At 38.3% G+C, this 18,690-nt stretch overlaps 1 protein-coding gene across 5 annotated transcripts in view; it reads right to left on the bottom strand.

Moving 5' to 3' along the window:
- PLCB1 (phospholipase C beta 1) overlaps window positions 1–18,690 on the bottom strand; it is a 390,968-nt gene that overhangs the window by 19,889 nt on the left and 352,389 nt on the right. The window contains exon 32 of one of the 5 annotated variants that reach the window (XM_035552919.2): window positions 4,914–4,978. The exons of 3 other annotated variants lie outside the window; for them this stretch is intronic. In XM_035552919.2, the coding sequence (XP_035408812.1) occupies window positions 4,940–4,978 (39 nt within the window). In that variant the 3' untranslated portion in view covers window positions 4,914–4,939. One more of the 5 variants, XM_050709680.1, reaches the window with a different exon arrangement.

The raw sequence follows: 18,690 nt of genomic DNA on the forward strand, positions 1-18,690 counted from the left end.
TAAGAGGGCATCTGACTATTTTTATGTAAATCAAAATACTGATTTCACTGGCATAAACAGAGATTTTCTATAAAAATTCACGTTACTGAAGTATTCATACCAGACCCAGGTAAAGAAAGGGTCTTTGGTGAGATGCTTGTCTTTTTTTTTTTTTTTTTCCTGATCTCCTGCATATTACTGAAGGAGAGGCCTGCTGAAAAATCTCTGGGTACTGACAGAACTGGACATGAAAACGGACACTGTCATGGTGGTGACCTCTGACAGTTGTCCACACTAGGAAGAAAGGGTGGTGAAGCTTACTTGCCCAGAAAACTTTTGAAAAAGGAACACAGCAGGGCACAGGATACTCTCAACTTCTTAGCAGGCAGCATTCATATTTGCAATGCATATGCTCCACTTTACTTGTGTTTGTATAGGAAGACAGACACCTATTTCACATAAAAGATCTCTGAGCAAGCTTATTGCCTTTTCACATTATATCAATTCCTGAAGCTGCCAAGAGAGATGACCTTGGCCTGGATCAAATCCTCAAACAAGGTTTATATCACTTAACTGAATCCACTTTGAGGGAGCAGCAGCCATTAAGGAGCAGCTGATATTACAAGAAATTAACTCAAGACTTAAAAAAAAAATCACCTAAAAAGTAAAAAACAAATGAACAAAAAAACAAGTAATAACTTAAAAATTGAATTAATTTTCAATCAACTAGTATTTTCTAATGTGAGCCACAGTAGTACCTGACTGAATACAGATGGGAATGAAGGGTATTCCAGGCCAAGAGGAGACATTAACACTGACATGGAACTGGGGAGAAGTTACTGCAGAGTTTATTCCATTATGCCACAGAGAGCATGAGCCCCTGCTCAGAATTACAATGAGTCTTTGAGGAAAAGACTGACAGCGAATTATCATTCCCAGGAGGTTCTGTAATTTCCATGCTACTTAGCATTACAGACTCATACACCTCTCACACCTCAACTTCAGCAGGATCCAAGCTAAGCAATATAAGATGTATTACTAAAGAAAAGGGAAAGAATTAATTTCTTCCAAGGCCATCAGTCCAATCAGGAATACTGATTCCCAAAACCTGATCTGGGCTTTCATATTTTTCAGCAGAAAAGATCACTCTGAGAGCAGAAATATTACACTGAGATCCCACTGACCTATGCAACCCTGCAAAATACAGCTCTGAGCCAAACAGATACTTCTGAATATCCTGGTATTAAATAATCTCAAGAAGAACATCAGGAGATAATCTATTCTATATACTAATGGTTTCTAGAAATACTAACCTTCAGTATCAGCAGTTGGTGAAATAATTTACCCTATGTGCTTCAAGCTGTATGTTTTATTCAGGCATTAACACCTACTTTGTGAAAATAAAGATGTCAGAATGTGAGCTACCACATGCAATATCATTCCCACAGGCCATACAGTAATTAAGCATGCAGGCTGACATTGAACCACACAGAATTCTAGTTGTACGTAACAGGCATTAAAAGACTTACAAAAATCCAGGTTTAGAAAAGACGCCAGTTTGATTCTAGACAGCATCTACACATGGCTGAAGCCTAATGAAAAACTCTATCACGCACTGAAGTGTTTATCTGAAAGATCTTAAAGGATGAGGAAAGTGTAGCAGTAACTGTTAGGTCTTTCTTTCAGAGCTATCACAAGCTATCCCTTCCTGGCTTGGAAGGGATGCATGGAAAAAAAAGAGCTGCATGTTCAGACCAGACTTTTAAGTTTACATTCTCTTATTCTGCCTCAAAAAAATTTCTTAGGTTTCTGCTGTTGACAAAGATCAATCACTATTATCAAATGAAAGTTTCTGCTATAGATGACTAAGTGGATTCAGATAGTTCCTGATAGTTCCTGAATGAAGCTGTGAATTTAGGTCATTTCTCTACATTTCTGCACAGCTACTATCATGACTCATAAGGATTACATACCTCTCCTGCATATGAATATTCTCTAAGGTCATTAGTTTTGTTCAGCCCAAAGTCACTGGTTTCTTGTATGGGAGAGCGCGCTGAGATACGTCTTGATGGCCTGCATGAAAACTTGACTCTTCTCTTCCCTTCTGTGCCACCAGACCTCCTACCCAGCCACTTCAGAGCATGAGAGCTTGGGGCAGAAAGGAGTGGAAGAAAAAAGAACTTCCCATCATTCTCATATTTCCTTTACAACAAGTGAAACTATGGGGTGGATTCCTTCCCCCCTGGTTGGAGCTCCCTGTGTTCCTAGTGCTGGTCCACGTTGTTTCCCAGTTTTCATGCACTGAATGGTAATTCCAGCATGCACAGTCTCCCTAATACCACATTCCCCTGTACACAGTCTATGAGGCTGAATTCCTGAGAGCAGGACAAAGCAAAGGAAAGAATAACTGCAGTGGACAAGAGCAGGTGTTATCAGTGGTTACATGGCTGCCACAGGAGGTTCTTCTCTGAGGTAACATTTGCAGGAGCAATTGGATTGCCCAACTGCCCACCATCCTCCCAAGATATCCTGATTTGACCCAAGCAGGGGACATGAAGTTGACCTCATATTGTTTAAAATGTAGATGATGTATGGTGAGAACAGAGTTAAGCACTTCTCTTTTTTTAAATGTTCACAGAGTGGTTTAAGGCAGCTCAGCTCTATTTCTATCCTCCTGCTTTTCAGGAAAGGAAGACAGAATATCCCTGAGGAAGAGAAATCAATATTCTCATGACACTTAAACACAAACAGCAAAGAAATCCCAGTTCCTTAATGAACAATTGCCAATTTAATGTTGCCATCTCGACTAAGTCACTCTTTTGAATACTGTCAAGGTGCCAACATATTCATTATGTCCTCTACTTTCTTTTGTCACAACTATGCTCAGGAAACACACACTTTTAGTTGCCTTGCCTGTATCCAAGAGGAAAACAACATTCATGCAATCAAAGCCCCACCTAGCAGCTTTAGTAGCTGACCTTACCAAATGAGAGAACTAAAAAATATTTAGAATTAACTGCATTCTTCTTAAAAAGTGTTAGAAAAACACTTTTCAATAGTAGAAACGTTAAAATAAATTGTAAGTATATAATGATATGTATAGATACATGAAAAATATGTTAGTGTCCCTATAGGCAGAGACAGGTGATCCACAGCAAAACAAACAAACAAAAAAGCCTGACCAATCAAGTTATAGCCACATGCTGTAAATCAAACTTATTTAGCATTTGTATTTCAGTAGAGTCTAGAAGCAAATCTCTATTTTGCAAGATACATATCAAATACACAGAGCTGGTTCCTTCTTCCTTACCTGTACATGCCCATAGAAGTATATGTGCATTTAAAACACAAACAACCCCCCCTAGGCAGGCTAATAAAACAACCCCTGGGGATGCACAAGGAATTGACACACTGCTGCTGGCTAGGGAGGAGAGCAGCAATCATAGCAAACATGCTCCTTCACCACTGCTGAAGGTGCAGCACTGCTAACACTGGCATTGGCACCACACAGACTGGAAGTGTAGTCTCAAAACCTCAGCCTTGGTTATCATTAGGAAGGGCTATAAATTATAAAACAATTGTTAAGGCCTTGTATGTGATGGTGAAAAGCCACACAAGGATGTTCCCTAGCAGGGTGGAGCTGCAGCCCTCTTGAGAAAGCTTCTTCTACTCCTGAGCATGTGTGCGAGTTGAGCCACAAGACACAGAAAAGCAAACACTGCCTGCCTGGCAGTTGACCAAAATCCTTTGCATCCAGGTAACTGCAGCAGAAAGGTTGGTTTTGTTACCAAATACAGTCCTCACTGAGAAGCTATGGCAGTTCTCAAAGAGAAACAAAACATATCAAAACATTGCAGAAGGCAGCAGTAGAAAGAGAATATTAAATAAAAATACAAAGCAAACGGGATTCACTGATTCAGTGACAAAGGTGTGTGGTTTATTGTCACCCCCATGTCAGTGAAAGCTCTGGCATGACCATACTTAAAGAGGTTTCAGGAAGCTCACTTCTGCATAATCATGTCTCCTGATAGCAGAGATATCCCTGAAATACTAATTCCTTCTATCATCATGTTCTAATCATTAGCCCTCCCATAAAGCAAGGAAAAAAATATCTTTAATCTACTTGCATCTTTCTTCCAGGCTTTAACTGCCTTTCCCCATTTGTCTTCTGTTCTTCCTCCCTGAAAAACTCACTCTCTTACCTCTAAATCTTTCCCTTCAGGCTTCGCTAATCCTGCTTTACTGATTCACATTCATAAATTCTTATTATTTTTTTTTCCCCAATTTTCCCCCCTGCCCTGACACCCTGGTTAATCCTTTCTTTCTTTATCCCATAGTCTGGTGTCCCAGATAATAAATCCTAAATTTATCTTCTTGGTAAGCTTGATCTTCAGAGGTACCCAGAATTCTCACCTTCAACATCTTTCCCCTAGCTCATTCTTTACATTTAGATGCTCTCAATTCCTACCCCTATATCTCCCCCCACAACAATCTTTACCTCTTCAGAGAGACATTTAACAGTGCCTGGTTTTCTGATCTGTGAGTACTGCAGCTACTGTGAGCAGAGAACAGAGGATATTCTGATGACCCAAAGGGCTGTAGGAAGACGGCTTGTATAATCATGCTGCTACACACAGCCCCTGACCACTGCGCTGAGGTGGGGCAAAAGCGGCAATAAATAAAGCAGGCAGGCAGACAATGTGGTGGGGTATGATTTGAAGAAGCCACAAATTGCTTTACCGGCATAAAAAGAATGTAATGGCCAGTGGCGGCATATTATGCAGCTAGCAGATAATAATCAGGGCTGTAATTGCTCAAAGATTTCAGAGGAACCACCAGGCAGTAAATTGTGTACGCTCCTGACTCAAAGTTTTGACATGTAAAATGAAAACAACATTAGCATTACTTGATAAAAAGGGGAATGTTTCACTCACTTTCACTATAGTCTCATATTCCATTTCTACTTCTGTTTTTCCTCTACTTCTTGTTCTTCTATGCTCTTTAAAACAAAACCAAGGATCATTTCAATTTGATGTGATTAACAATTACTCTAAGCTGAAATGACATAATTCTGTGCATTACAGTAAAATAACAACTCTTTAATCTATGTACTTAATGAAAAACAAAAGATTACTTCATGCTTCTGTGTGCTGGCTCGTTAATATGTGACTAGGTAGTAGGAACACGTTAGTCAGAGAAACGAGTCTATTTATCACAACCTGTCACTCCATACTAAAAGAGGACAATATTTTGACTGTGTCATGTGGGAGATCTCCTAAGTTGCTGCTTAGGCACATCACGCGAAGTGATATGTTTTTTTTTCTGGGAAAGGATAAGAAGTATGTCTATGAAGGACAAAACGAGTACCGCCCATGCTACCTGAAGTCTGTGCTTGAAGAAATACCTCCAGCCATTGCAGCAGGAGGGCCTCAGACTGCAGCCATGCCTAATCCCATGAATTCAGTGCAGTTTGCATGGAAAACCTTCAAAGACAACCCCAAGTGCTTACGAGAGTGGTGGAGCTCTTTCACCAGACAGCCGATTCCCCTTGACTCAGTCTTGCCACAGTGCCTGAGCAGGAGGGGTGCGGGACATGGTGCTGTTGGAGATGTCACTACTGTTCGCTTGCCTTCATTCTGACATGGCATTTCTCTCTGGAGCTGAAACTTCTGTTTGATAGTTCCAAAGAGCATCAGGATTTTCAGATTGTCCCATCAACCTAGAAGACCCTGACGTGCTGCAGGCATGCTACTCAGAGCTGTCTCACTGGGATGGCTGCGGCTCATAACACACCACCCTGAGCACCTGAACTTAAACTCTCTCTCTTGAAGAGGTCTAACGTCTGCATCAGGGAAGTCCTGAAGGTATTCCAGCATCAACCAAAAAGACTCACAGTTTTTAGCTTGTGCAGTTATTGGAAAATGGCTATAAAATTATAGTCTGGAACTTGAAAAAGGTGGCTTTCTGGTTCTTGCTGAGTGTAGTCTTCCAACAAAGTTACTGTGCCGTTTTCAAGTGGCTGCAGTATGTTTTATTCTCTGTTGTGTTAAGTTATTGTGGTAACTGCCTTGTTTTACTCTAAGTGTGATTTCAGTTATTAAGTGCTTCATAGTGATAGCAATTGCATGAGTATATCGCTGAACTTGGTTCTGTTTGTAGAAGTTAAACCATGGCTCTTATGTTACAGATGGCGCCACTAAATCTTGACACTTTCCGCCTCATGTACTTTATACCTTATTATGTATTCAAGATAACGAATACCACATATACCTATGTACAATGTCCAAGAGCCAGAGCTGTAATAGCATCTAATGTAATATGAATCAGCCCTGGAATAATCGCATGCAAGATCATTGAGGTCAACTGTATTTTGTCTTAGTTGTTGGCTGTCAGGTTTGCTACAAATGAAAATGCAAACTGAAACCTTTAAAAAGAAACAAACAATAGCACAAAATAAAGTTTTCTGTTTTACTATTTAAAGTTAAAATACCTTAATAACTGTAGTGCTATGTTTTCAATTGATCACAAAACATTTTCTCTAAAAGCAATTTTTTAAACTGAATGTAATTATTGAGCCACTTCCTTGGTAATGGGTAAAGCAGCAGAACGATACATTTGAGCACTGTGTCCTCATTCTACTTTCAGGCAGATTCATAAATGCCTTACAACTGAGTCACAATGAAAGGCAAAAAAATAATTAGTTAATGTGGCTGGATTTGGTTGAAAATATTTGTAAAGGAACTTATACCACTCTTTCTTATACTGTGTTGCAACAAATGAATTAAACCATTTTTATTTTCTCCTTGAACTCTTTCTCACCTTGGTAGCAGTGGGCTGTAAAACTACTGCATTAGCACTGACACAAATGGTGTTATAAGATACATGTTGGGTATAAGATGTTCAGGAAATGGGTGCCAGTGATTGTGGTAGCTTGCACCATTTTGACATGCAAAATGAATCTAAAATATTAGCTGAGGAAGCAGAAAGTGACAGTTTGTAGCAGAAAAAATGTAGCAGCAAGAAGGTGAAACGTAAAGTGAAGAAAAGAAAGCTACTTTGTTTTGCACAGTTCCTGATCACTTCTGATGCACTTCGTTTTTCTGTCCCTTTGATCTCTACACTTCACTGGTTTTGTGCTCCCTCCGACAGACAAATCAGATAAAGTGCCTTATTTAAAACTGGGAAATTTAACAACATTACACACGTTTGCAGCACACAAGCATTTTGTAACTGTGGATGTTGGCCTAGTTACTTCAATGAGGCTCATATCTACTCAGGCCAGGTTAAGATTTGACTAGAAATTCTTTTAAAACCAATCTTAGAAAACACCATTAAGCATACTCTTGCTAAATTCCTTTGTTTGTGCAACATTATTACTTTTTCTCACTTTAGACACTAGTTTTAGCCAGCCTCCCTGTAAAGGAAACATTTGTGTTGGTGCAAATGTGTGTCTACTTTGCAGGCAGGTGACTACAGGTCTGTATTGGTTAGTGGCCACACACCAGGTGTACAAAGTAGGCACGCATTTGCAAACATACAGATTTTACCTACCTGTGCGGTGAACATCAGGCTCAAAATAACCAAATGTTTCAAAACAAACAAACAAACAAACAAAAAAAAATGCAACATGATAACAACTTTACTAAATCAAACTGAGGATTTTCCCTTTGGTTATTTAGCAAGTACTCAAAACACAGTCCACTGAATTTAGGAGAGATATCTGGATAGCATGAATTCCACAGAGATAGGAATTATAAGGTTACAAGATACAACTCTTTAGTCGTAAGTAGGGTACACACCACTCAAAACCAGTATCGTCTATGCAGCTTTCAACAATATAGTCTGTGCACTTGCACCATTAGGATTGTGCCAATCCAAATTATGTTAGTGTAGCAGATGTATATTATACATTACACACACATATTTACCACAGGGTGCTCACTAGTTTTGGAGATCCAGGCACTGTCTTGCAGCATAGGAAAAAGAAAGTCAGAAAGAAACACAGGGATTAAAATGAACACTGAATTCAAACTCTTTTCTATTCTGGTGGTCATGACCGTAAGTTGTCATCATCACATGATCTTTATAATCCCCAAGCAACTCCTTGATTCTAGCGTGAGAAATGCATTTCCAGATGTACAGACATTGTGCTAAGCAGCCTTTTGTGAAATCTTTTGTGAAATTATGAAATGTGTGGATAATACAACACAGATACACAACAGATATATACTTTCCCATATCATAACTAGACAGCCAAATGTCTGTTGCTTTTATTAGAGGTGAGACAACATTTCAGAGAAAAGACACATATGGGAACTGGACTGTAGAATACTACTAATGACGTGGGGAAGTGTTAAAACACTATCTGCTATCCAGTGTCTACCTAATGCTGGTTTCGCGGCAGTTTTCTGGAGACATCTTCTAAAGCAGAAAGTCTGAAAATCATTCAGTGCAATTTCAAGCTTTTAAAATACTGAAGTTGAATATATTCTGTTTTATCTGATGATCCTGAATGCGTCCTTACTTGTGCAAATGGCTAGAAGAAAAGGCTTATTTTTTTAATTTCTGGTTTCTAAGAGTTCATGAAGAGCTGTGGTGTGTTCTTATTTATTGTGACAGTAGTATAAAGAGTGACTGCCACAATTAGTGCAGAGTTATGTTCTTGCTAGTGCACAGAAATGTGGCCCAGAATCTGATCACACACAGCAATAAATTATGACGACCTCACATCTCCAATCAAAAATTGGTAATATGGCCGTATTCTTTACAAATATCTTTTACAAACATTAAAAAATATGATCAAGAAAAGTATATTGTATCAGGGAAAATAAAAAGGGAACGCTGCCTATCCACAAGCGCTGCCTCACAGCACATCATTTTCTTCTATGAATAATTCACACCCCTCCCAGTTATTCAGCAACTTGCATGGGTTGCTGTTGGCTCTGCCTTTGGCATACACTTAGGCTGTTTTCAGAGACCACAGCAGCACAAAATCACCACATTAAATGAAGAAGAAAAAAAAATCAAAAGCACTTTGAGGGGAAATGGAGAAGTTTTAAGTGATGGAGCAACCCAAGGGACTTGAGATTTTTAGATATAAGCCATCCATACCTAGCTCCTTCTGTTTCTGTGCTGTAACACTCCTATCAAGGGCTCATCTGGCTAAAGGATTCCACTTGACTGGTAGCAACTGGGGGAACATCTTCCTGCTGAACCTCTCAGCAGCTAAAAAGCCAGCATAGTTTACTGGCCACTAAACTGAAGAAAAAAAAAGCCATCTGGACGACAGTACATACTCTCCATTATTTAATCAATGGACCAAGCAAACAGGTCTTGGAATTTATGGAGGTTCTGGTTTGAATTATTATTAAGCCATGACTCCCTTTCAAAAGCTGTTTGCAGCTGTATTATGTACTGTACAGTTCACCTTCAAAATAACGTGCCAGATGTGTTTTAAATAAGTTCTTTATATAGGTCTCTACAAATAGAAGATTGAATTGCAAAACAAAACAAAAAAGGAAATGAAAGGGTAGAGGGAATGCTTTCCCATGGATGTAATCTACAGCAAGGTTGCACAAACAGACACTTAGGACAAAATCTAGCTCATGGCAACACAGAAACAGTACAAAAAACATTCAAGGTAGCAATCTGTAGTCATATTTTGAAAGCTGTGAAATGTGATTATATTCTCATCTTTCTTGGGTCAGAAAAAGATCCTCTGCATCTCTATCACAAAGACAACGCACATAAAGAATGCTTATTAATTGATCCGAGACTGCGAACTAGACAGAGGAAGAAATGTAGGAGGAAGAGAGGTCCTGGCTTTGATCTCAGTGAAAGAGTAAAGTCAATTCAGATTAATTCTTTTGTATGGCAAAGAAAATCACTGTTTAACAACAATGTGATGAAATCAATCACCATGCAATTTCACACCTAAGTTACATACACACAATCCAACTGTAGCACAAATAGTCTTCATTTGCACTCCTATTTCTCTTCCTGGACAAAAGTACATTTCCATTTCTGCTTATTATCAATTACTTCAGTTATATCATTTTTAAAAATCAAATGCTTCTATAGAACAGCTCCATAAATGCCAAAATATTATCAGAATATATGTTTTTAAACTAACAAAGAATAATAATAGTTCCAAACCTCAATACAAGATCCAGGAAGAGCATAACCAAAATTCTGTATGTACAAAACATTGTATCTGTACCTTTCTGTATGTAGAAGAACATTTATCAGTTTGCAGGCTAGAGAAAGATCAAGATTGAAATTTATTTCTCAGAAACATGTTTCTATTAATATAATAAATGACACAGATACAAAAAGTCCAATTCATGACTCTTTCCTCCAGAGTTCATGTTCATCTGGTCAAGCATGAACAGTTAACGCACCATGGTAATGAGGCCGACAAGATTCTGTGAATGTCTCAGTGGATGATTTTAACTGAAAGTCTTAAAGACACACTCATTTAGGACATGGGTTTGCTCCGCTGAAGACAATCTTGATTTTGCTGTTGCTATCAGTCAGAGCACATTAAAAGCTCACTTCTTATTTCATGGATGTAATTGGCAAATTGCCTTAGTTTGAGAGGTAGTGAAGCAACACCCGTGACTCAACTACTTTTCACAAATTACTTTAAGGGAGTCAGTGTTACTATAGCTAGTCCAGAACAGCAGGTTGGTGAGGGATTATTTTAGAGTTCATCAGCTTTTATGAAAAAATGCATTCCAATCTAGTCAATTAAAGGGAATGAGAATATCAAAGAGACGAGACTTTGATTCCCATTTGGAGTGGGCTAAACAAAGAGAAGAAAGGATATGTTGTATTTTTACTAGGAAGAATTATTTTTTGTTATCATTCAGGAAGCACTAAAATAACTAAAGAGAAGTCAAGTTCTTTCACTGCCCACAGTAACAGGGCCACCAAGAGCTTCAGATACTAATATCTTCTTTCTGACATGATAATTATGGATTTTTAGGTGTTCGATAATACTCCATTCCTGGAAAGCTGGATTCTTGTTTGAGTGCCATGGCTTCTATACAGAAGACAACCAGTGTTCACAAAACCTATTATATAACAGGAGAGTAAGAAGCTGTCAAAGTCTTCATGCAAAAATCTGTGTTATGGAGAGCACTTTTCTACTTTTAAAGATCTAGTCTGTCTAGATCACACACACATTCAAAGTCATTTGATATAGACTAGTTATCTCAGTATTTTGCATTAAGCAATGCTGAACTCTCACTCACACTTCAAAATTCAAGTATTAAATAGATGTATATTTATGTGTAAGATCATAACAAGAACTGGGAGGGACCTCTTAGATGAACCATAAGACTAGGAGAAATCAGCTTCGCTCCATCTTAAAAATAGTGTTCTGTCTGCACAAAAAAATAAGGTATGTAGTGTCCCAAACTGCAACTACTTGTCTGATGCCTAGTTAAGCATCAGCTAACCTAGTTATTTCTGTAAGAACAGAGCCTGCAGCAGTATTCTGCGATGCCTGTCTTCCCTCTGTCCTTATAGTAAACAGGTCAAACACAGTAAAACCCAAACGCCTTCAGCAAAATACAACCGTTGTCCCAATTTAGCAAATGTAACACAATATTTGATTTTTTAAAGTGTAAAGTGTTAATACATGGATTTTGTATGGAAATTATCTTTGGGGATATAAAAGACTAAGCCCTCTGATCTGGATGGTGAGACAGACACTCCTGTTCCATAAATGATGTTCAGATTTGGAAGTCTGCAAACTAAAGAAAATTCTTCTCCTATACCAAAGTGTCATTCTAAATGACACCAGAACATATCCAAAGTGATACCAGTAACATCTCTGAAATGGTTTTGAGTAAATGCCAGTGAAATTGAGATGAGCATCAGACAAAAGGATGTTTCAAATTGATTCAATGACTCATATGAATTAAATAGTTTAGCATTCTTATCCGTCAAATTGATTTCCTTTGCACCTTTCCATAAGTCATTTCACTGCTAAGGTCTCAATTCTCCCATCTGCAAAATAAAAGTCTTAGTTCGAATTTTAATACTATTAGAATCTGAAAGCAATAGCAGTGTTGTCTTACAAAGCTAGCATGATAGCTTAGGTAATTTTAGATCTTTCTCTGTTAAATATAGCAGATTGCACAGCTTTCCCTGCAGTGAAAGGAGATTTATTTTCTAAGAATGCTCAAAATCCAAATCCTTTTCCTAATGAAGTGTCAGATAAAAGGATCTTTTACTCCAACACCATATCAAGAAAACATCATCTCCCCAAATTTCATTAAACATTAAATGATTGTGAAATAAACAAATCTTATTTTTTGACAAATAGTTATTAGTTCCATTCATTTTGTAAGACATAATGCATATGACAATTAGTTTTCACATGACTACATGGGAGAAATCCCTTCCATCCCTGTGCTCAGTACTGTATATTAAGCTCATTAGCTTGTGTCTAAGAAGAGATTTTCAGCTTCATTCTTTTCTGAAACCAAAGCTAGCCTTAAACAGATAATGTAGCTATGGCTGATAAACTCAAGATGCCTTAATATTAGTTTGGTCAATGGAAAATCCTACTTATTTTGAACTAATTTAGTACAGCAGTACCTGTTCAAGATCAATTCACAGCAGACTATTTCCTATTTATTGCTAATTAAAATCACGGATTTCCTGTTACAAGCAGCATATAACCCTGAAGAATTAGCTACAAACCCACTGTGTTATCGACTCAGCTGGTGGACTATTTCTAGACTTACTACCTAATTCTGAGTTTTATAAAAACAGCTAAGCAATGACAAAACTGCAAAAGTGAGGCCAGGCCAGGTGACGAAGGAAAAACAGCAGAGGCTCTCTGAGATTTATCTTCTCAACATTACAGAATTGCAGAATGGCTTAACTGTGATTCTTTTCTTCAGCTTGAGGAACTGAGAGCACAGTGGGCTGGAACTCTTTCTTGGCACGTTAAATCCGGGGACCACCCGGTCTTGCTGTCTCAATTCCAGCCCTTTCCGGTCTTGTAGAGAATAATACACTAGCTGTGAGCCAAGGGGATATCTGCAGGTGGCATCTGGGTTTGACCTTATCCACCCACACTTTTGTAAGAATTACACAAACATATTTTCAACTGATTGTGCTGGGCAGATAGAGGCCAATTCTTTCACTTCTGGAACACAGTTGTCAGGAGAGCACACAAGCATGGGAACAGCTCAGAAAAAATGGATACAGTGGAGTGGTACTGAATTAAGGGAGAGTCCACCCAAAGCTTTCAGTGTGTTGCTTCTGAGCATTCCTGTTTGAGATCTAAGACTCTGTCTGAATGTCGGAGTTATCAGGAAACCAGCATCCACCAGACCAGATAAAAGGCTCCATCATGATACCAAATTTCCAGAGGCTAAGAAGGGCTGTCCAGTGCCTCTCTCTTTTCACTAAAACCCATAAATTGAGAGAGGATACAATTACAGGAAGACTGCACATTACTTTTGCTTACTAGTGAATTAACAACTTCTCCAAAAATCTTCACCTCATTCCCACAGAAAAAAAAATAAAAAAAATCAGTTTAGGCTTTTCTTAGGGGGATCCAATCAATCCCAGCACACTGAAATGCATTTCCACATAGAAGTTTGAGTTTAAAATGCTATGGAGAGAGTGATGTACAAATGTAAAAAACCTCAAGGAAGCAACCCTGCAGATTTCGGAACAGACATATCTTCAGAGCTTTTGGCAAATCAAGTGCTGGCAAATGTTCCTATTTGCACCAACTCTTGCAAAGTCATGGTGTTTCCTACCCAGTCTGTCAGCAGACAGAAGACAAGAGACAGAGCATATATCTCATTTAAAGCCTCCTCTAAAGCTTTTATTTTAAGATAAGCTAGTTGTCTGAGCACTGTATGTGGAAATAACTTAAGAGTTTAAACTCCAACTGGTAAACATTATGAAAGGTAACATTAACAGATGTCAGCCTGGAAGATTCGTAATTCTCAAAAGCTACAGTGATGCTCATCTCAGGGCAGCACCACTCAGACACAACTGTAATAAGATCCAGACCAAAACTATAGCAATTGCTGGCCAGCAGGTAAAATTCTCACACCAAGGGCAAGTGGAAGATCTCTTTCTTCACCAGTTTAAACAGACTGATATGAGACTACTACTACATTTTAAGATGTTGCATTGAGTCTTATAAGAGTAAAAAGGCAAGCAAAAAAATCTCAATGCTTTATAAAACCAGGCCTGAAAATTCACAACTTCAGAAGCAACTAAGTTTGAAGGAAGCCAACCTTGTTACTAGTGTTTTCTTTGACACCCCAAAAATACCTGTCAGAATCCCCTTCAGGTCTGGAGTTGTGTGAAATCCAGCAGATTAAGGTTATGACTTCTTTTTGGTGCACTTACTGTTGAAAAAATCTTCCAGTTTTTCTTGTTAGGCGGAAAAGGGCAGATGCTCTTCTTTTAACATGCCACTCGAGTACACTGCTGTTTTAGTGTTGTTGGATTTCACCAACAGCAGCTGGTGAAACGAGCTGTGCTGGCATGGGGCACGCATTTGCATCTCCCTGGTACAATGACTCTTATGTCACTAATGTCTTATCTGTGTCACTTACATTCTCTTAAACCCAGCAATAAAGCTTCCTTTTCTTTACTCCCCAAAAAGCATTTTTAACCTCTCCCCAAGTTTGGGACTAATATCTTACTCATTTTGCTTTTCCTAGGGTAAGGTTTAATTCAAACAGGTATTATTCTTTTTAAAATTATTTTTTTAATAACAGTACTTGGAGATATTAATCACTTTGCAAAAATATAATAGGTGTGTAATTAATGTAATAATCATCCTGAACGTATATTCAGTAGGTTTAATAAGAAAGAAGTACTTCAAGTTTTCTTTCATTGTACAAGCTCTTTAATCTTGTACAAATATTTATATAATTAATCTGGTTGAAAACTTTGTTCAGGAAGCAGCTGGGGCAGGGACTGTCTTTTTCTGCAGTGACAGGCCCCTGCAGAACCAAGCATTTTAGGGTCTCTGCTCCTGCACTGAGCTTCTGCAAATTCATGAACACTACCACTTCTTGAAGAAACGGAGTCTTATTCTTTCTGCAAAAATACAAGGAGGCTTGTCATGCTTCAAATTTAGTCAAGCTCCTTATTTTTTTTTTCAGAAGGGGGGCTTCAATTCAAATTCACGGATAAATGAAATTGGCGTAGCTGAAGCAGACAGTATCCCTGGCAAACGTTTTCTCTCCTGAAGACTACGCCATTCTTGCAGGCACAGCTGAGCAAATTCTGTATCTGCTCGCAAGTTGCTGTGGCTTAAATTAATTAAGTGCATTAATATAATCTGCTGCCAACTGGAGTCCACATTAACAGGCAGGACCATAAATATGGAAGCAAGCTGGGGGGCACATATCTCACTGAGCAGACTGCAAGGAAGGGCAGGGCAGAAAGCTAAGGTCGGTGTGAGTGCAGCTGTTTACACACAGTTCTCAAGGAGATCAAACACCGAATGAGAACCTGTATAGTGCCTGTGAACTCTGATCAAACACCAACGTTTTTGGTTCTGTTCAACCTCATCTGCGCAGGCAGTTCAACACCCCTGGAAGCCAATAAAGCCAGCAGCTGAAAATCTTACAGAAGGAAATTGGGAAGTGGGCAATTACCTCACCCAGGGCACATGTGGGCTGTGACTTTGGGGGTGTTTCAATGACAGCCTTACCAGGGCTCTGAGGAGCTGTCCCAGCTGGGATCAACTTGCGGGATACCAAACAGCGCTAACAACTGCTGAAATTCAGAAGTAACGGGAAGTGATACAAATGCAAGCAAATATTAACAATAGCACTTATTTTATCTGCATTTCTTATTAAAAGAATTAAATTAAATTAATAACAATGAGTATAAATATAAATGCTCGTGCTGATATTTAGATGATGAAATGTACTTCTGTTATTTAGAGCACTAACCAGTTCCTGTTCTTTGAAAGCTTGAAACAGTACTTCATTTATCTCCATCTCGTTTTCCATCATAACTTATTTATTTAAAGTATGTCAGGGGAGAAACCTAATTTGTAAGGACATTTTCCAATTAAGTTTATTAATTAAAAGTTAGACTCAGTTGGTTTGCAAATAATAATATTTAAAACCACAAACTTCATGGATTCTGGGAAATGGCTGAGAATGCAGCTATGCAAGTACTAACAGAAATGATCCAAATTTTCAGTCTCCCAAGCGTTACAGCATGTTTTCTGGCATTCTGAACGTCTGCTCGTTTTTACATGATCTGTAAACAATTTCATTTGCTCCAAGACTCTCTTACATTATTACAGAGTTATTGTTCCCACTGGTTTCTGTTGGTAGTGCTATACACAAGTGCTTACATGGAAGCATGCACTTAAAACTAATGGCTTTAATGAGTTTTACATTTAAGTTCTGCTCTGAATATGACTCTTTAACAAGAGTCTCTGTGGAGATCTAACTTCATGAATTTATGCTAGAATCCAGTAATATCCTAGGAATCGTCTGCTGCTGCACTGACTCAAATGTCTGTCACGAAAACTCACAACTTCAGGCAGGACCAAGACTTTGTCTCAGATCCAATGAAATCCTTAAGTTAGTCTAAGTCTTTCAGGTTATATCTTTGAAATTAAACCAGACTCATGAATAAAAACCCAGAGATCACATTGCTGTGTCTGACTTGCTGATCAATTAGAAACAGACTCATCCAACTGAACGGTTCACAACTACTGGAGAAAGATTTAAATCTAATAAACTGCAAAAAAAATAATAATAAAAAAAATGATTGTAAACCACTTTAAAACACTAAAATTACTTATTTCTCTAGTGCATTTATACCAAGTGAATAGCCATACTTTGTGAATGCAAGGATGTTTCACATCTAAAAATAACTTACACTGTACACTGATTGCAAATCTAGATATACCCAAGGCAGCCTGTATTTGTAGGTCAATTTAAAGAGGAAAGGGAAGGGAAGGGCAGGGCAGGGCAGGGCAGGGCTTAAAGCAAAATCAGATGTTATGCATTTCACATATCCATAGTGGTCATATGCTAAGAGTTATTGCAAACTTTCTCAGAAACATGGTAATTTAGATAAACATACTTCTTAACAGTTTCCATACTAAAACAGATTTTTCCCATATGTTGAAAAAGTGATCTTCAGTGGACAATAAGCCCTTAGACACAAGAATGTGTATTATATTTCAACATTTTTTCCTTTTGTAATTCCAATCTCCCTTCAGCAGGACCAATTCTAATCCTCAGACACGTGCAGGTGAGTTGACTGAAAGCAACACTTTCTGTGCCCTCATCTAGATGTTGCCCGGAGGCATTCTTCATGGTGGGCATGTATAAACACATGGCTGAGTCCTCCTAATCACATCCTACCCATTTTACAACAGCTTCACACAACATTTAAGCAGCAGTTTTCTTTGTTTCAGTGATAAACAGAAATAAACGTGGTTTGATACAATTACTGTGCAAAAAGAGTAATTTCTACGTTCCCACAAAATGCTTTCAGAAATAATAATAATAAAAAATCTAGAAAGTCTGACAGAGCCTAGCCATAACTGGAGAAACCAAGCAACTCCAAGTTTTGAACAGAATTGGTTCACAATATGTGAACACACATTTTAAATTAGCATGCTTGTGTGCAGACAACAGCATTGTATTCTCATTTTGTAGTGGTGTTTTTAACCACATGAGTCATAATGCAGAGAAGGCAGGCTGAGGAAACCTGATGGCTTCCACACTTCAGAGTGTTTCCTTTGTTTAAGAAGGACAATGTTTCCTCTGTTCAGGACAATGTAAGGGGGAACTTCTTTGCTGTATGTTTGACATATGCTAAATCCATTTTGTAGATAGCATGGAACCTAGAAATCCATAAATCTGCCTTCCCCCTTTTTTATTTTCCATACAAGGGAAACTCTGACTTCATTGTTAATGCAGTCAACTAGGAAAACTTGAGTAGACCACAAAACTCCTTCGTGGGATTAGTGGTTTCAAAACAGGACTGGGAACCATCCGAACCGGATTCTAATTTTGTCATGCAGACATGTCACTCTGAAAGATGCTTAAGCCAAAGATTTCAAACACTGACACCTAAAGTAAGGCAGCAAAATGCAGAGTTAGCTATGCTACCAGCAAATCCTCTAATACACAAATAATATTGTACTGTTTGAGTTGGGAACAACATAGGGAAGTTTTATTATATGTGTTCTCCTTTTGGAATTTTTTATTCTTTTTAGATCTCAAACCCACAGATTTAAAAGTCTTGACCAAAGTTGTCTTGATATTGTCATTTCAACTGAACTACACGTATTCTCTTGTTGCTGGTTTAAGCTTCAAAGATTTTTTAAAATGGAGCACTTCAAAAACTAAGTTTCCTCAAAAACATATCCTTGGCTAATATCTGGAATCTCTCTTTTTAACAGCAACTGACCATAATGAATCATTTTCAGTAGTATTTGGTGACTTCTGCCTCATTTATACCAACTGTGAATTTCAGTGGATTCTCAGTCATTCACTGAAATTTAGGTTTATATGTACTGATTAAAGTAATCCCTGAGTTGGAATTAAATGTAGCTGCCACTGAAAAGCAGCAGGCTACCTAACCAGTAGCAGTGGCCAGACAGATTTCCCAGAATCAATAAACTCTTCCTTTGGATTGTCCCTTAAAGCACACGTGATTGCAGGTAACCCTCCTGTA

This window comes from Cygnus atratus, chromosome 3 (assembly GCF_013377495.2).
Source record: "Cygnus atratus isolate AKBS03 ecotype Queensland, Australia chromosome 3, CAtr_DNAZoo_HiC_assembly, whole genome shotgun sequence".
Lineage (NCBI taxonomy): Eukaryota > Metazoa > Chordata > Aves > Anseriformes > Anatidae > Cygnus > Cygnus atratus.